Source organism: Scyliorhinus torazame, chromosome 3 (genome assembly GCF_047496885.1).
Source record: "Scyliorhinus torazame isolate Kashiwa2021f chromosome 3, sScyTor2.1, whole genome shotgun sequence".
NCBI classification, from domain to species: Eukaryota; Metazoa; Chordata; class Chondrichthyes; order Carcharhiniformes; family Scyliorhinidae; genus Scyliorhinus; species Scyliorhinus torazame.
This window is the reverse complement of record NC_092709.1, coordinates 83,955,379-83,977,334: the sequence shown is the minus strand read 5'-3', so window position 1 is coordinate 83,977,334 and position 21,956 is coordinate 83,955,379. Positions and strand designations below refer to the sequence as shown.

The following is a 21,956-nucleotide window of genomic DNA, read 5'->3' as shown; positions in this document are numbered from 1 at the left end:
TCTATGCCACGATTGATAAAGGCAAGTGTACCATATGTCTTTTTCACCACCCTATTAAGCTGCCCTCCTGCCTTCAGATATCTATTTACAAACACGCCAAGGTCTCTTTGTTCCCCAGGACTTCTCAGTGTGGTGCCATTCATTGAATATTTCCTTGGCCAATTGCTCCTTCCAAAGGGTAACACCTCCCACTTTGCAGGATTAAATTCCATCTGCCACTTTTCTGCCCATTTGATCATCCCATTTGACCTTCACTGGACTCACAAAGTCATGTGAACTGCTAATTACTCTTTTGGCTTAATACTCAACAGTGCACTATCTTCTTTAGTTGTGTTTTTCTTGAGTGTGTGGCATTGTACTGACACAGTGTTTAGATCTTTTAGCTGAGCACGTAAATAAGTAACCCTCTTTGTTTTAGCCCACAAGAGTCTGCACAGACGGGGGGTTCAGAATCACACACGCCAACCTTTTCAAAAATAAACCACACTAATTATGGGTAGAAGGAAAGGGCATTGGGGGTTTCAGTGTATCTTTCCTCCCCTGTCCTTAACAGAAGGTCTCGGGATGATGCAGAAAAGATTTATGAGAATGGTCCTAGGAATGAAGGACCTCAGTTATGCAAATAGATTGGAGAAAAAGAGAAGGTTGGGAGGAGGTTTAATAGAAGTGTTCAAAATTATGAGGGAGAAACTGTACCCAATGGCGCAAGATTCAAGGACCAGAGGACATCAAAATGATTTGAAAAGGAACAAAGAATAAACAAAGAAAAGTGCAGCACAGGAACAGGCCCTTAGGCCCTCCAAGCCTGCTGCCCGTCTAAACTAAAATCTTCTACACTTCCTGGGTCCGTATCCCTCTATTCCCATCCTATTCATGTATTTGTCAAGATGCCCCTTAAATGTCACTATCGTCCCTGCTTCCACCACCTCCTCCGGCAGCGAGGTCCAGGCACCCACTACCCTCTGTAAAAATCTGCCTCATACATCTCATCTAAATCTTGCCACTCGCACCTTAAACCTATGCCCCCTAGTAATTGACGCCTCTACCCTGGGAAAAAGCCTCTGACTATCCACTCTGTCTATGCCCCTCATAATTTTGTAGACCTCTATCAGGTCACCCCTCAACCTCCGTCGTTCCAGTGAGAACAAAGCGAGTTTATTCAACCGCTCCTCATAGCTAATGCCCTCCATACCAGGCAACATCCTGGTAAATCTCTTCTGCACCCTCTCTAAAGCCTCCACATCCTTCTGGTAGTGTGGCAACCAGAATTGAACACTATACTCCAAGTGTGGCCTAACTATGGCTCTATAAAGCTGCAACATGACTTGCCAATTTTTATACTCAGTGCCCTGGCCAATGAAGGCAAGCATGCCATATGCCTTCTTGACAACCTTCTCCACCTGTGTTGCCCCTTTCAGTGACCTGTACCCCTCGATCTCTCTGACTTTCAATACTCTTGATGGTTCTACCATTCACTGTATATTCCCTGCCTGCATTAGACTTTCCAAAATGCATTACCTCACATTTGTCCGGGTTAAACTCCATCTGCCATCTCTCCGCCCAAGTCTCCAAACGATCTAAATCCTGCTGTATCCTCTGACAGTCCTCATCGCGATCCGCATTTCCACCAACCTTTGTGTCGTCTGCAAACTTACTAATCAGAGAGTGGTGGGTATGTGGAATTCATTGCCACAGAGGGCGGTGGAGGTCGGGACGTTGAGTGTCTTTAAGACAGAAGTTGATAAATTCTTGATTTCTCGAGGAATTAAGGGCTATGGAGAGAGAGCGGGTAAATGGAGTTGAAATCAGCCATGTTTGAATGGTGGAGTGGACTCGATGGGCCGAATGGCCTTACTTCCGCTCCTATGTCTTATGGTCTTATTTATATATACTACGAACAGCAAAGATCCCAGCACTGATCCCTGCGGAACACCACTAGTCACAGCCCTCCAATTCAAAATGCACCCTTCCATTGCTACTCTCTGCCTTCTATGACCTAGCCAGTTCTGTATCCATCTTGCCAGCTCACCTCTGATCCTGTGTGACTTCACCTTTTGTACCAGTCTACCATGCGGAACCTTGTCAAAGGCCTTACTGAAGTCCATATAGACAACATCCACTGCTCTACCTGCATCAATCATCTTTGTGGCCTCTTCAAAAAAACTCTATCAAGTTAGTGAGACACGACCTCCCCTTCACAAAACCATGCTGCCTCTCTCAAATACGTCCATTTACTTCCAAATGGGAGTAGATCCTGTCTCGAAGAATTTCTCCAGTAATTTCCCTACCACTGAAGTAAGGCTCACCGGCCTGTAGTTCCCTGGATTATCCTTGCTACCCTTCTTAAACAAAGGAACAACATTGGCTAGTTTCCAGTCCTCCGGGACATCACCTGAAGACAGTGAGGATCCAAAGATTTCTGTGAAGACCTCAGCAATTTCCTCTCTAGCCTCCTTCAGTATTCTGGGGTAGATCCCATCAGGCCCTGGGGACTTATCTACCTTAATATTTTTCAAGACGCCCAACACCTTGTCTTTTTCGATCTCAGTGTGATCCAGGCTATCTACACACCCTTCTCCAGACTCAACATCCACCAATTCCTTCTCTTTGGTGAATGATGCAAAGTGTTCATTTAGTACCTCACCCGTTTCCTCTGGCTCCACACATAAATTCCCTTGCCTATCCTTCAGTGGGCCAACCCTTTCCCTGGCTACCCTCTTGCTTTTTATGTACGTGTAGAAAGCCTTGGGATTTTCCTTAACCCTATTTGCCAATGCCTTCTCGTGACCCCTTCTAGCCCTCCTGACTCCTTGCTTAAGTTCCTTCCTACTTTTCTTATATTCCACGCATGCTTCGTCTGTTCCCAGCCTTCTAACCCTGACAGATGCCTCCTTTTTCTTTTTGACGAGGCCTACAATATCTCTCGTTATGCATGGTTCCCGAAATCTGCCGTATTTATCCTTCTTCTGCACAGGAACATGCCGGTCCTGAATTCCTTTCAACTGACATTTGAAAGCCTCCCACATGTCAGATGTTGATTTACTCTCAAACATCCGCCCCCAATCTAGGTTCTTCAGTTCCCGCCTAATATTGTTATAATTAGCCTTCCCCCAATTAGCACATTCACCCTAGGACCACTCTTATCCTTGTCCACCAGCACTTTAAAACTTACTGAGTTGTGGTCACTGTTCCCGAAATGCTCCCCGACTGAAACTTCTACCACCTGGCCGGGCTCATTCTCCAATACCAGGTCCAGTACAGCCCCTTCCCTAGTTGGACTATCTACATATTGTTTTAAGAAGCCCTGCTGGATGCTCCTTACAAACTCTACCCCGTTTAGGCCCCTAGCACTAAGTGAGTCCCAGTCAATATTGGGGAAGTTGAAGTCTCCCATCACAACAACCCTGTTGTTTTTACTCGTTTCCAAAATCTGTCTACCTATCTGCTCCTCTATCTCCCGCTGGCTGTTGGGAGGCCTGTAGTAAACCCCCAACATTGTGACTGCACCCTTCTTATTCCGGATCTCTACCCATATAGCCTCGCTGCCCTCTGAGGTGTCCTCCCGTAGTACAGCTGTGATATTCTCCCTAATCAGTAGCGCAACTCTGCCACTCCTTTTACATCCCCCTCTATCCCACCTGAAACATCTAAATCCTGGAACGTTTAGCTGCCAATCCTATCCTTCCCTCAACCAGGTCTCTGTAATGGCAACAACATCATAGTTCCAAGTACTAATCCAAGCTCTAAGTTCATCTGCCTTACCCGTAATACTTCTTGCATTAAAACATATGCACTTCAGGCCACCAGACCCGATGTTTTCAGCAACATCTCCCTGTCTGCTCTTCCTCAGAGCCATACTGGCCCTATTCCCTAGTTCTCCCTCAATGCTTTCACCTTCTGACCTATTGCTCCGGTACCCACCCCCCTGCCATACTAGTTTAAACCCTCCCGTGTGACACTAGCAAACCTCGCGGCCAGGATATTTATGCCTCTCCAGTTTAGATGCAACCCGTCCTCCTTATACAGGTCACACCTGCCCCGGAAGAGCTCCCAGTGGTCCAGATAACGGAAACCCTCCCTCCTACACCAGCTGTTTAGCCACGTGTTTAGCTGCTCTATCTTCCTATTTCTAGCCTCATTGGCACGTGGCACAGGGAGTAATCCCGAGATTACAACCCTAGAGGTCCTGTCTTTTAACTTTCTGCCTAGCTCCCTAAACTCCTGCTGCAGGACCTCATGCCCCTTCCTGCCTATGTTGTTAGTACCAATATGTACAACGACCTCTGCCTGTTTGTCCTCCCCCTTCAGGATGCCCGTTACCCGATCTGGGACATCCTGGATCCTGGCACCAGGGAGGCAACATACCATCCTGGAGTCTCTTTCACGTCCACAGAACCGCCTATCTGTGCCCCTGACTGTAGAGTCCCCTATGACTATTGCTCTTGTGCGCTTCGACCCTCCCTGCTGAACATCAGAGCCTGCGAAAGCATAAGGAAACGTGGAAAACCTTTTTAAGCAGCGAGTGATTACAGTCTAGAATGCACTGCCTGAGAGTTTGCTGGAGGCGCAGTCAATCCCAGCTTTCTGGAAAGAATTTAAAATGCACCTTAGATGATAGACATTGCAGGGGTACAAGAAATAGATGGAGGTGAACAAGCTGAATTGCTCTTGCAGAGAATCAGCAAGGCTCGGCATTCCAAATGGCTGCCTCCTGTGCTGTTAACCATTCTATGATTTATTAAGTAGGGATGTGTGAAACGATGCATTTTGGTAGGAGAATGAAGAAAGGCAATGTAATCCAAATGACACAGCGACAGCCCTCTTTCTCAATCTACTTAATAAGTCTGTCATAGTTACAAGCAAAAGATGAAAGCTGATTCATGATTAGCTTACGAAAGCCCCAATATCCATTGCTGGATTCTTTTTGCATGCACCGACCATCAGTGCCAATTTTCCTTTAAAAATATGAGTGCGTTTTGACAACATTAAAAACATGCACATGGAGCATCTTTTAATGCAGAGAGTTGTTTGCAGAGCCATAAGCGTAAAATGGATGCTGAACCAAAGGAAGAGATATTTGGAGGGTTGAACAAAAACTTGGCCAAAGAAGTGGGCATTAAGGAGGATCTTCTATGTATTGTCTGGTGGTGGAGCGGCACAGAGATTCAGAGAGGTAATCCCAGAACATGGTGTCTGGGTCACTGCAGGCACAGTTGATAATTGTGCGACTCATGGAGGGCAATAGACACAAGAGGCCAGAGTCAGAGGAAAGGTGAGTTTATTTAGGTGGTGTAGGGCAGGATGAGGTTTATGGAAATGTTTATACAGGAAGTGTCATCAGCTTAGAGACACATATTGAATGGACCACTTGATGAATCGGTGCTTAAGCCTTAATTGTCTTTGAGTTAGCCAGTTTCAGGATTTTTGTCCCCATCTGTGGATGATTCTAAAAATGGGGAGGAGGTGTCATAGTGTTTGAGTAAATTACCTTGGAATTAGAGAGGAAACGCAGTATTCGAAAGTCTACAGAACTGGGGCAGGTGAAATGATATGAGTACAATGTGCTGCATGTTGGAAAGCAATTTGAGTTGTTTGAACTAGCTAGGAGATGCTGAAAGATTTGAAAGTAGCAGCAGGCTCAACTCTGATGATGTTCACTAACTGCAGCACACCAAGTGAAAAAGCAAATCAGATAATGAGATCAAAAAAATTCAAGCCTGAGGCTGTGATGCTCAGTTGTACAATGCTGTATCCAGGTTGTACCTTGAATACTATTTTAGTCTTGGAGACACCAGGGAAATAGGCCAGCCCTGGAAGCCGGTTTGAGAAGAATTACATGACTGATCTCTGCGGTCAGAGAGCTAAGTAATGGAAGGTTTATAGAGTATATAATAAAGGTATTGGGTATAGATTATAAAATCTATTATACCATTATTTCTAATGCAGTGTTGTTTAATTCACAGGTGGCTTGTGATTTAAATGAAAGGTAACTTTTTTTAAATTCCTTATGTTTGGTTTGGAGATCCTTTTCCATAGAAATTGTCTTTTTGATAATGCACTCTTTGAACATTAGGAAGGTTTTATTTTTGTATCTGTAACCTCCTCCAGTCCTACAACCCTCCACAAACGCTAATTTCTTTGATTCTAGTGCACCCCTGACTTCTGTTGTCACACCATATGTGCTCATGTCTTCAGTTGTCTTGATCTTAAGCTTTGGAATTCCCTTCCTAAACCTCTGCAACTCATTATCCTTTTAATATACACCTTGACAACTGTTCTAATGTCTCCTTCTTTCAATCAACGTCAATGTTCTTTGTCTGATAACACTGCTGTATAGCACATTTTACTATATAAAAAGCACTTGTAAAAATACAATATTGCTATAATTATTTAAGTTAACGTTCTACTAGTTGTATTAAAGTTCTACCAGTTTATCATAGGGTGATTCTCTAAAGTGTGTGAGTGCAATATTCTAAGAATTAAAAATTGTAACCTTAAATAAAATTATTTAAAATATCGTAACATGTACATAGGAACTTGTATTAAAAATTAGATGTTACACCATCATTTTACTTATCCACAAACAATTCTCACTTCACTGTCGAACTAAAGAAATTCTTAATATAAATTTATACATAGCTGTGGAAATACTGTGTTAATGAGTTAATAATTATAGAAGTAAAAAAGAATTTTGGATTCTTTGTATTTGATTCAGAGCAATAAAAATCCAGTAGTCTTGTGGATCCTCTGTGATCCCCTTGAAAAACTTACTTTCCAAACCTTTTACCCTCGGATGTGGTGTAGTGGTAATGGCACCAAACTAGTAATCCAGAGGCCCAGGCTAATAATCTGAGGGCATAAGTTCAAATCCACTGTGACATTTCGTGGAATTTGAATTCAATTAATAAATCTGGAGTTGAAAGCTAGCCACAATAAGGCTGCCACAAAGCTGTCATTTTGGCCATCAGTGTTAGAACAAAGAACAAAGAAAAATACAGCACAAGAACAGGCCCTTCGGCCCTCCATGCTTGCGCCGACCATGCTACCCGTCTAAACTAAAATCTTCTACACTTCCGGGGTCCGTATCCCTCTATTCCCATCCTATTCATGTATTTGTCAAGACCCCCTTTAAATGTCACTGTCGTCCCTGCTTCCACCACCCCCTCCAGCAGCGAGTTCCAGGCACCCACTACCCTCTGTGTAAAAAAGGTTGCCTCGTACATCTCCTCTAAACCTTGCTCCTCGCACCTTAAAGCTATGCCCCCTAGTAATTGACCCCTCTACCCTGGGAAAAAGCCTCTGACTATCCACTCTGTCTATGCCCCTCATAATTTTGTAAATCTCTATCAAGTCGCCCCTCAACCTCCGACGTTCCAGTGAGAACAAACCGAGTTTATTCAACCTTTCCTCACAGCTAATGCCGTCTGTACCAGGCAACATCCTGGTAAATCTCTTCTGCACCCTCTCCAAAGCCTCCACATCCTTCTGGTAATATGGCGACCAGAATTGAACACTATACTCCAAGTGTGGCCTAACTAAGGTTCTGTACAGCTGCAACATTACTTGCCAATTTTTATACTCAATGCCCCGGCCAATGAAGGCAAGCATGCCGTATGCCTTCTTGACTACCTTCTCCACCTGCGTTGCCTCTTTCAGTGACCTGTGGACCTGTACACCTAGATCTCTCTTGACTGTCAATACTCTTGAGGGTTCTACCATTCACTGTATATTCCCCACCTGTATTAGACCTTCCAAAATGCATTACCTCACATTTGTCCAGATTAAAATCCATCTGCCATCTTCGCCCAAGTCTCCAAACGATCTAAATCCTGCTGTATCCTCTGACAGTCCTCATCGCTATCGGCAATTTGACTAACCTCTGTGTCGTCCGCAAACTTACTAATCAGACCAGTTACATTTTCCTCCAAATCATTTATACTACGAATAGCAAAGGTCCCTGCGTTGATCCCTGCGGAACACCACTAGTCACAGCCCTCCATCAGAAAAGAACCCTTCCATTGCTACTCTCTGCCTTCTATGCCCTAGCCAGTTCTGTATCCATCTTGCCAGCTCACCTCTGATCCTTTGTGACTTCACCTTTTGTACCGGTCTGCCATGAGGGATCTTGCCAAAGTCCACATAGACAACATCCACTGCCCTACCTGCATCAATCATCTTTGTGAATCCTCGAAAAACTCTACCAAGTTAGTGAGACAAGACCTCCCCTTCACAAAACCGTGCTGCCTCTCGCTAATACGTCCACTTGCTTCCAAATGAGAGTAGATCCTGTCTAGAAGAATTCTCTCCAGTAGTTTCCCTACCACTGATGTAAGACTGACCGTCTGTAGTTACCTGGATATCCTTGCTACCCTTCTTGAACAAATGAACAACATTGGCTATTTTCCAGTCCTCCGGGACATCACCTGAAGACAGTGAGGATCCAAAGATGTCTGTCAAGGCCTCAGCAATTTCATAGAATTTACAGTGCAGAAGGAGGCCATTCGGCCCATCAAGTCTGCACCGGCTCTTGAGAAGAGCAGAATTTCTTCTCTCGCCTCCTTCAGTATTCTGGGGTAGATCTGTACAACATTGACTGTTGTAAGGACTTATCTGGTTCACAAATGTCCTTTAGGGAAGGAAATCTGCTGCCTTTACCTTGTCTGGCCAACATTTGACTCTGGACCCCCAGTGGCTGACCCTTAACTGCCTGCTGAAAGGGCACAGTAAGCTACTCAGTTGTAGCAATGATGGATAACACATGCTGACTTTGTCACTGAAGCCATCATCCCATGAAATATATATATTTTAAAGCCTCTTTGCTTTTACTGCATTGTTTCCATACCACACTCCTTACTAAAGCTGCCATTACAAATGTATTTTTAAAAAAATCTAATTTAGGCTCGTGGTTGCAGCTCTTGCAGAGTTTTAAACTTTATTACGCTATCCCTTATTATCCTTTGGGCTACATTTTCAGAATAGTCCATTTCCTTTATGCCACAAAGTACAGGAATAAAACTGAATTATTCTAGATTTTGAACATTTAGGAGGAGAATGTAGTGTTCGCAGTTTTGAAGTCTGACTGCTATCATGGGATGGTTTCTGTAGCTTGACCTTTTTAAAGTTAGCTTATCATTTTTATGAAAACAGTGGCATATTTAAGTTTCACAACATTAGTTTTTAGTTAATATTGCAATATCTTGCCTATTTTAGCTGTACATGTACTTTGTTCCCCAAAGGGTAAAGAGCAACCTTGCTATCGTCCTCCCTACTTTAGAGAAGCATGATGAATTGACAGCTCTGCAACCACACCAGTTCCTTATAAAACCAGTGATGGATAGTATATCTGCACTCCAGCTGACCAAGGAAACCGCAAAACTCGATAGCATCACAGGTAAGCTTTCAGTTTTAAAAAAATGTACTGCTTATTTCTTGTCTGTTCTTTCATCTCTGAGGCCTCTATTTGAATCTAGCCCTGAGTGACAAGTTGCAAGTCTTCTCTGTCTGCAAGCATCTCATATGCATTGAGCATTGGAAACCTCTTGTCCAAAGTGGAGGGAACATAGAGCCATTTTCTCAGATCAGTGCCCAGGGGCAGTAATTTGTTATCATTTGTCAGATGGTTCATAAGTTCTTATGGGCAGCACGGTAGCACAGTGGTTAGCACTGTTGCTTCACAGCGCCAGCGTCCCAGGTTCGATTCCTGGCTTGGGTCACTGTCTGTGCGGAGTTTGCACGTCCTCCCCATGCCTGTGTGGGTTTCCTCCGGGTGCTCCAGTTTCTTCCCACTAGCCCCCAAAGACGTGCTGTTAGGTGTATTGGACATTCTAAATTCTTCCTCCGTGTACCCGAACAGGTGCCAGAGGCTTTTCACAGTAACTTCATTGCAGTGTTAATGTAAGCCTACTTGTGACAATAAAGATTATTATTAAAGATATAGGAGCAGAATTAGGCCATTGGACATCAAGTCTGCTCCGCATTCGATCATGACTGATATGTTCCTCATCTGTTACCTACAATGCTACAGACCAAGAGCTGGATTGCAAAATCAGCCAGAGCATTTCCTCCCTAGAACACATGATCAAGGAGCAGGAGTGGGCAATTTAGCCTCCTGAGCCTAACCCCTTTAATGTGATCATGGCTGATCCCATCATGGCCTCAACGCCACTGCCCTGCCCGTTCTCCATAACCCTTCAACCATTACCAATTAAAAATCTTTCTAACTCCTTAAATTTACTCACTGTCCCTGCATCCACCACACTCGGGGGTAGCGAATTCCGCAGATTCACAACCCTTTGGGAGAAGTAGTTTCTCATCAAACCTGTTTAAATTTGCTACCTCTTAATCTAAGATTATGACTTCTCATTTAAGAATGCCCCACAAGAGGAAGCATCAGCTCCACCTCTACTTTACCTCAATTTAATCTCCCCTCATTCTTCTAAACTCTAGAATAGGCCTAATCTGTTCAATCTCTCCTCATACGACAAACCCCTCATCTCTGGAATCAATCTAATGAACCTCCTCCTCAATCTAATGAACCTCCTCCTCAATCTAATGAACCTCCTCTGAACTGCCTCCAATACCACTACATCTTTCCACATATAAAGGGACCAAAACTGCAAATACTCCAGATGCGGTGCTACCAATGCCTTGTATAATTGCAACAACACTTCCTTACCTTTAAACTCAATTCCTTTTGCTATAAATGCCAACATTCCATTTGTTTTGGTTAACTTTAGAGCTGGATGAATTGTCACCTCCTCAGGTTGTAGGTAAAGCATGTTTAAGGGACACAGAAGAGACTGCTCTACATTTTATTCCTGACCTGTGAGTGGGTGATGCTGGCACTGAGTACACAAAATGATTAATGAACCAAGTACACCAAAAATAAGATATATGATATACATGATATACCAATTCTTTGGTAATTGTTTTTCTGTTTAATATGTTGAATAACTGGAACAACTTGAAACCAATTTTTCATAACTTGACCATGACAAAACCGAGGACTAGTTTTGACTATCAAAACTAAAAATGCAGTGGTGTAATTCTGTTTTGTCATTATGATCTACATAACTCCAATGTGCCCGCTAATGCTGATGAAATATTTTTTTATCATTCTCTTCAGTCTCACTTACCCCTTTCCTGATATCACTTCTCTTCAGAATCCCAGCATATTTCCCTGCTATTGATGCTGCCTAAAGTTATGGAAGCTGTTGTTAACTCTTTAATTTCCTTCATCTTTGGAAGTTCTGACCTAATACATCTGAAATGCTATTTCTTTTTTAAAAATAATTTAGAGTACCCAATTCGGGTTTTTATTTCCAATTAAGGGGCAATTTAGTGTGGCCAGTCCACCTATCCTGCATATCTTTGGGTTGTGGGGGCGAGATCCACGCAAACACGGGGTGAATGTGCAACTCCACACGGACAATAATCCAGAGCCAGGATCGAACCTGGGACCTCGGTGCCATGAGGCAGCAGTGCTAACCACAGTATCGGTTCTGTGATCACCCTACATGATATTGAGTGGGACGTCAAAAGAGCGGAAAGGTTGCGGCGATGACCAGCTAAGCCGCACGTTTCGGCACCTCCCGTTTCAACGGACTTTTGGGCTCTTATCGGGAGCCCCAACGGAAATTTTTTACGGCCAAACCCAGTGTGAGGTGACAAAGGAAGAAGTCCCCCCGGGTCTGGATGGAAAGGAGTGACAGCAGTGTCCAGATTGCAGAGGATCCTCTGGAGCAGCGGCAGGGAAGAGAAGGGAGAAGCAAGATGGCGGCCGAGGGAGCCCAGATGGTATGGGGCCCGGAACAGCAGGAGTTCCTCCGACGATGTGTGGAGGAGCTCAAGAAAGAGGTGCTGGCGCCGATGTTTCTGGCAATCGAGGGATTGAAGGAAACACAAAAGGTCCAGGCGATGGAACTCCGTGGAGTGATGGCAAAGGCAGCCGAGAACGAAGACGAGATACAGGGCCTGGTGGTAAAAACAGAGACGCACGAGGCACTACATAAGAGGTGCATAGAAAGGCTGGAAGCCCTGGAGAACAGCTCGAGGAGGAAGAATCTAAGGATTTTAGGTCTCCCTGAAGGGACAGAGGGGGCTGATGCTGGGGCGTATGTGAGTACGATGCTCCATACTCTAATGGGAGCTGAGGCCCCAACGGGCCCCCTGGAAGTGGAGGGAGCGTACCGGGTCCTCGTGAGAAGACCAAAGGCAGGGGAAACACCACAAGCAATATTAGTGAGGTTCCATCGCTACAGGGACAGGGAGATGGTCCTGAGTTGGGCTAAGAGGACATGGAGCAGCAAGGGAGAACGCGGTGATACGCGTATATCAAGATTGGAGTGCGGAGGTGGCGAGAAGGAGGGCGAGCTTCAATCGGGCCAAGGCGGTCCTCCATAGGAAGAAAGTCAAATTTGGGATGCTGCAGCCGGTGAGATTGTGGGTCACACATCAGGGCAAACACCACTACTTCGAGACGGCGGAGGAGGCATGGACATTCATTCAGGAAGAGAAATTGGACTAGACTTGAGAAATTGATGTCTGGAGAGAGGTAGCGAGGTGGTGGCACAGAAATGTAAAGTGGGGAGAGGGGGGGGCTAATACATAAGAATGTTGGATGGGGAATTTTTTTTCTCCCCCCCCCCCCCCCCTCTGAGGGGGACACACACGAAGAAATGTGGGCGCCGGTGGAAAAGGGGACAGGGAAGGGGAATGAGGGAACTGCGCCATCAGGGGTGGGGCCAAGAGGGAAGCGCGGGTTTTTTCCCACGCTATGGAAATTTAGGCGGGAAAAAGAGCGCAGGAAGGAAGGGGGCCTCACACGCAGGGAGGTCAAAGGATAAGCGGGGGAAGCCGAGGTCAGCCAGAGTTAGCTGACTCCCGGAAGCAATATGGGGGGAGGAATCTAGCGGGGGGGGGGGGGATTAACTGGGTTGTTGCTGCTGAGGGTAAGGGGGAGCTGATACGAGACGAGGTGGTCTGGACGGGAGGGCGCCGTCTGGGGGACAGACGGGTGCGTGGGACCTGGGTGAGGAGCTGGCTTAAAAAGGGGGATGGCTAGTCAACGAGGGGGGGGGGGTAAATGGCCCCCCAACCCGGCTGATTACGTGGAATGTGAGAGGTTTAAATGGGCCGATTAAGAGGGCAAGGGTGTTTGCGCACTTAAAGAGACTGAAGGTGGACGTGGTTATGCTCCAGGAGACGCACCTGAAATTGGCGGATCAGGTTAGACTGAGGAAAGGATGGGTGGGACAGTTATTCCACTCAGGGTTAGAGGCGAAAAACAGAGGGGTGGCAATACTGGTGGGGAAACGGGTATCGTTCGAGGCTAAGACCATAGTGGTGGATAGTGGGGGCAGGTACGTGATGGTGAGTGGCAGATTGCAAGGTGAGGCGGTGGTGCTGGTGAACGTATATGCCCGAACTGGGATGACGCCGGATTCATGAAGCGAATGCTGGGACGTACCCCGGACCTGGAGGCGGGAAGCTTGGTAATGGGGGGGGGATTTTAACACAGTGCTGGACCCAGGGCTGGACCGGTCCAGATCCAGGACCGGGAGAAGGCCGGCAGCGGCCAAGGTGCTTAAGGGATTTATGGAGCAGATGGGAGGGGTAGATCCGTGGAGATTTGCTAGTCCGATGGGGAAAGAGTTTTCCTTCTTCTCCCACGTCCATAAAGTATACTCCCGGATAGACTTTTTTGTCTTGGGAAGGGCGCTGATCCCGAAAGTGGCAGGAACGGAGTACTCGGCTATAGCCGTTTCAGATCACGCCCCACATTGGGTGGATCTGGATCTAGGAGAGGAAAAGGAGCAGCGCCCACTTTGGAGATTAGACATGGGACTACTGGCGGACGAGGGGGTATGAGGAAGGGTGAGGGGATGCATCGAAAGATACCTGGAGGTCAATGATGGTGGGAGGTCCAGGTGGGGGTAGTATGGGAAGCGCTGAAGGCGGTGGTTAGAGGAGAGCTGATTTCCATTAGAGCCCACAAGGGGAAACAAGAGGGGGGGAAAAGAGAGAGATTGATTGGGGAAATTCTGAGGGTGGATAGGCAGTATGCGGAGGCCCCGGATGAAGGGCTATACAGGGAAAGACGAAGACTACAGACGGAGTTTGACCTGCTGACCACGGGAAAGGCGGAGACGCAGTGGAGGAAGGCACAGGGAATACAATATGAATATGGGGAAAAGGCGAGGCGGCTGCTGGCCCAACAACTTCGAAAGAGGGGGGCGGCGAGAGAGATCGGAGGAGTTAGGGACGGGGAGGGAAGAATGGAGCAGAGAGCAGGGAAAGTGAACGAGGTGTTCAAGACATTTTATGAGAGGTTGTATAAGTCCCAACCCCCGGAGGGGAAAGATGGAATGATACACGTTTTGGACCAGCTAGAGTTCCCGAGGGTGGAGGAGCAGGAGGTGGCAGGTCTTGGGGAGCAGATTGGGGTGGAGGAGGTGATCAAAGGAATTGGGAGCATGCAAGCAGGGAAGGCCCCGGGACCAGGTGGGTTCCCGGTTGAATTTTAGGAAGTATATGGACCTGCTGGCCCCGCTTCTGGCGAGAACCTTCAATGAGGCTAAGGAAAGGGGGACACTACCCCCGACAATGTCGGAGGCGACGATATCGTTAATTCTGAAACGAGACTAAGACCCGCTGCTGTGCGGGTCATACAGGCCCATCTCCCTCCTAAACGTAGACGTCAAACTGCTGGCCAAAGTGATGGCGACAAGGATAGAGGAGTGCGTCCCAGGGGTGGTACATGACGACCAGACAGGGTTTGTTAAAGGGAGACAATTGAACGCCAATATACAAAGGTTGCTGGGGGTGATGATGATGCCCCCACCGGAGGGGGAGGCAGAGATAGTGGTGGCGATGGATGCAGAGAAGGCATTCGATAGAGTGGAGTGGGACTATTTGTGAGAGGTGCTGAAGAGATTTGGGTTCGGGGTGGGGTTCATTAGATGGGTTAGACTCCTGTACGGGGCCCCGGTGGCAAGCGTTGTTACAAATAGGCAAAGATCGGGGTACTTCCGATTACATAGGGGTACAAGACAGGGGTGCCCCCTGTCGCCGTTACTGTTCGCGTTGGCAATTGAGCCATTGGCCATAGCGCTGAGGGACTCTAAGAAGTGGAGGGGGGTGCTTAGAGGGGGAGAGGAACATCGAGTGTCACTATATACAGACGATTTACTGCTATATGTGGCGGACCCAGTAGAGGGGATGCCAGAGGTAATGCAGATACTCAGGGAGTTTGGAGAGTTCTCGGGATATAAATTAAATATGGGAAAGAGCGAACTTTTTGTGATGCACCCCGGGGAACAGGGCAGGGGGATAGATGCTTTGCCGCTGAGGAGAGTGACAGGGAATTTTCGATACCTGGGGATTCAGGTGGCCAGGAACTGGGGAACCCTACATAAACTTAACCTGACGCGACTGGTAGAGCAGATGGAGGAGGACTTTAAGAGGTGGGATATGGTGCCCCTGTCATTGGCGGGCAGAGTACAGGCGGTCAAGATGGTGGTCCTCCCGAGGTTTCTTTTCGTGTTTCAGTGCCTCCCCATCCTGATTACTAAGGCCTTTTTAAAAAAAATAGATAGGAACATTACGAGCTTTGTATGGGCGGGAAAGACCCCGAGAGTAAAGAGGGGGTTCCTGCAGCGCAGTAGGGACAGAGGGGGGCTGGCACTGCCGAGCCTGAGTGACTACTATTGGGCCGCCAATGTGTCGATGGTCCGTAAGTGGATGAGGGAAGAGGAAGGTGCAGCGTGGAAAAGGCTGGAGATGGTGTCCTGTAAGGGAACAAGCCTGAAAGCATGGCGACGGCGCCGCTACCGTTCTCCCCGAAAAGGTACACCCAGTGGTGGTGGCGACCTTGAAGATCTGGGGGCAGTGGAGACGACACAGGGGAGTGATGGGTGCCTCGGTGTGGTCCCCGATAAGGAATAACCACAGGTTCGTTCCGGGGAGGATAGATGGGGGATTTCAATGTTGGCAGCGAGCAGGAATTAGGAAGCTGAAGGACCTGTTTGTGGATGGGACGTTTGGGAGCATTGGAAGAAAAATATAAGTTGCCACCAGGGAATGCTTTCCGATACATGCAAGTGAGGGCATTTACAAGGCAACAGGTGAGGGAATTTCCGCAACTCCCGATGCAAGGGATCCAGGATAGAGTGATTTTGGGGGCATGGGTTGGAGAAGGTAAAGTGTCGGAAATATACAGGGAGATGAGAGACGAGGGGGAGACAATGGTAGAGGAGTTGAAGGGAAAATGGGAAGAGGAGCTGGGGGAAGAGATTGAGGAGGGGCTGTGGGCAGATGCCCTCAGCAGGGTAAATTCCTCGTCCTCATGTGCCAGGCTTAGCCTGATTCAATTTAAGGTTCTACACAGGGCGCATATGACGGGAGCAAGATTGAGCAGGTTTTTTGGGGTGGAGGATAGGTGTGGGAGGTGCTTGGGAAGCTCGGCGAACCACACCCACATGTTCTGGTCGTGTCTGGCACTGCATGAGTTCTGGGAGGGTGTGGCAAGAGTGGTCTCAGAAAGGTGGTGGGGGTCCGGGTCAAACCAAGCTGGGGGTTAGCTATATTTGGGGTTGCAGAAGAGCCGGGAGTGCAGGAGGCGAAGAGGCCGAAGTTCTGGCCTTTGCGTCCCTAGTAGCCCGGCGTAGGATTCTACTTATGTGGAAAGAAGCGAAGCCCCCGGGTTGGAGGCCTGGATAAACGACATGGCAGGGTTCAGAAGACTGGAGCGAATAAAATATGCGTTAAGAGGATCGGCTCAGGGGTTCACCAGGCAGTGGCAACCGTTCCTTGACTATCTCGCGGAATGATAATGGAAAAACAGAAAGGACAGCAGCAGCAACCCAGGGGGGAGGGGGGGTATTATCCTGTGTTTTTGTTTTTTGCCAGTTGTTGATATTTGCTTTTTGTTTATCTTTTTTTTTCATTTGTTGGTAGTTTAAGATATTATTTAAATAACGTTTAATGCATATTCCTTTATTATGTTGTTAAAAACGGAAAATCTCTGTTTGAAAAATGTCAATAAAATATATTTTTTTTAAAAAGAGCGGAAATCTCCGTGGCTTATTATCCCCATGCTCCTGCGTTTATGGCAGAATGGATGTGATCAGTGAGTGATCCCCTGGATCTTTGAGAATCCTGCCAGTTGAAATGTCCTGGTCATTCAGATTCTTTCTTTTCCTTGTCAAGCTTAAAACTAAATACGGCTTCTGGTCAACAAAGTGATGTGTATTTACTGCAGTACTTGATGCATCTGGGCTGACTAATGAATTTTGCAGATGTGGCCTGTGGAAGTTCGTACGGCTTTGGGAGATTTAGATGCTGGACTTGATTCATTGCTAGTGCAATCCATGTAGTTGAGGCTGATAGCAGGGCAGGTTACAGCGGATGTCTCTGTGGTAAACCTAAGCCTGCGAAGGCTGAGCACACTTAAATCTGTTTGCATGGTTTAGTAGCTATGGGCACTTGGAGCCAGGTGCTTTCGATGGGTGCTTCAAGTTCTCTCCAGCTATTAAGGAAGCTCGGAGTGAATGAGGGTTGAATTTATACTTGAAAAAATGTCCTTATTAAAATTGGTTTCCTTTAGTGTTGCTGGAGTGTGGCCGGGGGTGGGTGGGTTGGCACTGCCGAACTTTAGCAACTATTACTGGGTGGCAAATATAGCCATGATTAGGAAAGATTAGGAAGTGGGTCAATATGGGAGCGAGTAGAGGCGACATCATGCAAGGACAGAAGTTTGGGGGCATTGGTAACGGCACCTCTGCCGTTCTCGCCGGCCCAATACTCCACAAGCCCGATGTAGTGGCGGCCCTGAGAGTCTGGGGACTCTCAGGGCCGCCACGGTGTTAAGAACAAAGGTGGTGCCGAGATCAGAGGTGGCGATTTTCAGAGTGTCGGAAGATCCGGGAGTCCAGGGGGTGAGAGAGGCTGACATCTTGGCCTTTGCCTCCTTGTTAGCCGGGAGACGGATCTTGTTAGCGTGGAGGGACTCGAAGCCCCTGAATTCAGAGATCTGGCTTCGTGACATGGCTTGGTTTCTCAGATTGAGAAAATAAAGTTCGCCCTAAAGAGGGTCAATGCTAGGGTTCGTCCGAAGGTGGCAGCAGTTTGTCGACTTCTTCAGAGAAAACTAACCGTCAGCAGATGTTGTGGGGAGGGGGGGGGGGAGATAGATTATTGTTTAGAGGAGGCGGGACTTGTGAGGGAAGGAGGCGGACTTTGCACTATGTTTATATTTGTATTTGTACTGTTATTATTATAAAATTATAATTGCCTTAATAAAATGTTTTTCAAAAAATCATTGGTTTCCTTTACCTTAAATTGAATGTTTGGGTTACATTGTCACAAAGTTTTATGACCAGCAAGTCCGGGAGTGAAGTTAAAAATATTATTGATTCGAAATAAAATGGGTACACAGGACCTGGCAGTACATATCTATCTGAAAGTAAGCTGTCAGTGAATGCTGAGAATAATAGATTGTACCTTCGAATTCTTTTTTTCCACAGTTCCTGGCAATACCGCAGGTAAACCATGCACAGATAGTTACCGATTTAAAGCTACCTTGAAAATGTGGAAACAGCCCAAGGATTTAATAGAAGCAAAGTTTTCTGTAAGTTAATTCAGAAGTTTCACAAAATCTCAACCAAGATTCCATGCAGTAATTTGCTATTTTTTTTAATGTCGAGCAATAATTTTAAAAGTAAATGTTGAGACTTTTTTTAATGAAACAAACATCTTTCAGCCGGAAAATGTTATTGAATTTGGCCATCGTGATCACCTTTGGTGTATTTCTTCAAAAGACGAATATCAGGACATGAGCCTGGAGGTAAGTTAGTACAGTTTGGATTTTTAAATGATTTGTTACATTAAGCTGCTACAATTCGGATTTTTACAGAAGTGACATCTCTGTCAGTTACCTAGCACTGGATGACACTAAAGTCGGTGGAGTTGTGGACAATGCGGAAGGATGTTGTAGGTTACAGAGGGACATAGATAAGCTGCAGAGATGGGCTGAGAAGTAGCAAATGGAGTTTAATGCAGAAAAGTGTGACGTGATTCATTTTGGAAGGAGCAACAGGAAGACAGAGTACTGGGCTAATGGTAAGATTCTTGGTAGTGTGGATGAGCAGAGAGATCTCGGTGTCCATGTACATAGATTCCTGAAAGTTGCCACCCAGGTTGATAGGGTTGTTAAGAAGGCGTACGGTGTGTTAGCTTTTATTGGTAGAGGGATTGAGTTTCGGAGCCATAAGGTCATGTTGCAGCTGTACAAAACTCTGGTGCATGCAGTTCTGGTCGCCGCATTTTAGGAAGGATGTGGAAGCATTGGAAAGGGTGCAGGGTAGATTTACCAGGATGTTGCCTGGTATGGAGGGAAGATCTTCTGAGGAAAGGTTGAGGGACTTGAGGCTGTTTTCGTTAGAGAGGAGAAGGTTAAGAGGTGACTTAATAGAGGCATACAAGATGACCAGAGGATTAGATAGGGTGGACAGTGAGAGCCTTTTTCCTCGGATGGTGATGGCTAGCATGAGGGGACATAGCTGTAAATTATGGGGAGATAGATATAGGACAGATGTCAGAGGTAGGTTCTTTACTCAGAGAGTAGTAAGGGCGTGGAATGCCCTGCAACAGTAGTGGACTCACCAACATTAAGGGCATTTAAATGGTCATTGGATAAACATATGGACGATAAGGGAATAGTGTAGATGGGCTTTAGAGTGGTTTCACAACATCGACGGCCTAAGGGCCTGTACTGTGCTGTAATGTTCTATTGTTTTCTCTTGTAACACTAGTTCATCTACGTCGCACTTGTCCCCTACAACACAGAAACTTTACCTTTTCGATTTTCTGCTGGAAGGCCTCAAGTGTAGAAGTTCAAGTTGGTTATGAAATTGACAGAAAGAAACAATGTAACATATTAATGTAACACTTTCATGTGCCCATGTTATTTCAAAATGTTTCACAGGGAATCTCCTCCCTAAGCTACCTCTCACCTCTTTAAAACGCTCCTTAAATTTGCCTGATAACATTCGTCTTAAATAGCTTTGGAGGTTTTACTGTGTGAAAGGGATTAATTAAAAGCAAGTAGTTGTTGTCGTCAGTTTTAAGATAGGAAATGTAAGAGCTAATTCGTAGATAGTAAACATTCAAACAGGATTTATACTGACAGGTGCAACTAGACTATGGGCCCGATTCTTCCAAAAAATTTCAAAGTTAATTTGTGGCGGGTTTTTCAGGGAGATTCCCAGTTCCCCACTCTTATTCAATGTTAATTAGAATTTTTTTTTTAGCACTGGGGAGCTGAACTCCAAGATCGGCTGCCATTTTGAAAGGATGCCCCGATCTCTAAGTAAGCTAGTGGGTGCCTCAACCCCCCCTCATATGGGCAATATCACCCCCCCCTCCCACAAACATAGACACTACCCCACATCCCCAGGTGAGGACACCCTGCTATGGGGTCACTGGGGATCCCCCCCCTTTTCAGGCTCCCCCCCAAGCTACCTTTCAGCACAACCCTTCCTTCTAGGACCTCCACCCATCACCCATCCAACCTCCCGGAGGCCCCTACCTACCTATCCTGCACTCCCCCACCCTCATTTTATGGGCATGGCCCCCCCTGGCCCTTGGCAGTGCCATCTTGGCACTCAGGCACCCAGGCAGTGCTCCTGCTGGCTTGGCAATGCCATCCGGGCACCTTGGCAGGGTGGCACTGTCAAGGTGCTGTGAAGGGGGAGTGCCTGAGAGCCACACTGCCCTTACCTTGACCATCCTGGGGTCTCCGGTGGCCTGTGAGACCACCCACTGGGTGCTGTTCCGCATGGCCCACGTTTGTTTGGAACAGCACTGATTGGCGCCCGGCTGCAGCCTCCCTGGGGAAGCCAAAGAATCGAGGAAGACCAGTGGATCCTGCGAAGGTAGATGGTAAGTAGGTTTACGACCTACTTCCGCAAGCGTCATTTGGTCCTGCCCAGCGAGAGTCCAATGCGGCTGGAGATTCGCGCCCACTGGCCGCAACTAACTGCCTCGTCTCGCCCGACTCGGATGCAACAAGGCCTTTCTCGTGAGAGACCTCTCGAGAGATTTAACAGCCTGTTATGCCTCGTGAGATCTAATGAGATTTGTATATTCAAGTGTGAAGTTAGGCTCACTTGAATATGTTCGTGCCGGAGTTACACAATGCATGGGATCTAATGCCCGTGCCTGTGAGATCCCGAGCGAGCACCATTTAGCACTGGACTCCACCAACATGGACCAGGTGTACCGACACTTGGTGGGGTCTCCTAGGCATTCGGGGGCCCCTGAGTGATTGGTCGCTGGACGGTGTGGTACCCTGGCACTCACAACGCCAGCCTGACACCCTGGCTGTGCCACCCAGGCAGTCTGGCAGTGCCAGAGTCCCCAGGTGGCTTTGCCCCTGCTAGCCAGGCTGGCAGTGCCAAGGTGCCTGGATGGCATCTTACCCACACCGGGGATTGGACCCCTCATTGGTAAGTTGGTGCATTGGAAGGGGCCGGAGGCCGTGGTGGGGGTCTAGAGATCATTTTAAAAATGGCTGGCACCCTGATCTTTTTTTTAAAATATTTTTATTCTTTTTCACGTTTTCTCCTGCATTTACACCCATCAACAATAAACAATAATCAGCAAGATATGTCAATCCCCATAATAACAACGATCCCATCCGCCGACCAACCCCCAAACATCAGACCGCATGTTTACATGAATAAATGACAAAAAGGAATCAGGGATTACCCATAGCCACCCTTAATCTACACAACCACCCCCCCCCCCCCCCCCCCCCCCAAATCTAATGTTCGATGTTATCCAGTTCTTGAAAGTGCATAATAAATAGTGCCCATAACTTGTAGAACCCCTCCGAGCTTCCTCTCAGTTCAAACTTAACCTTCTCAAGGGTCAAGTATTCCAACAAGTCCCCCCGC

At 46.9% G+C, this 21,956-nt stretch overlaps 1 protein-coding gene across 4 annotated transcripts in view; it reads left to right on the top strand.

Moving 5' to 3' along the window:
* The window catches only part of LOC140408554 (uncharacterized), a 74,203-nt gene that overhangs the window by 22,638 nt on the left and 29,609 nt on the right, over positions 1-21,956 (top strand). For 3 of the 4 annotated variants that reach the window (XM_072495928.1, XM_072495927.1, XM_072495926.1), the window contains exons 4-7: positions 5,964-5,986; positions 9,237-9,391; positions 18,525-18,628; positions 18,761-18,844. In XM_072495928.1, coding sequence (XP_072352029.1) covers positions 5,964-5,986; positions 9,237-9,391; positions 18,525-18,628; positions 18,761-18,844 — 366 coding nt within the window. The remainder of the gene's footprint in view (positions 1-5,963; positions 5,987-9,236; positions 9,392-18,524; positions 18,629-18,760; positions 18,845-21,956) is intronic. The other variant, XM_072495929.1, reaches the window with a different exon arrangement.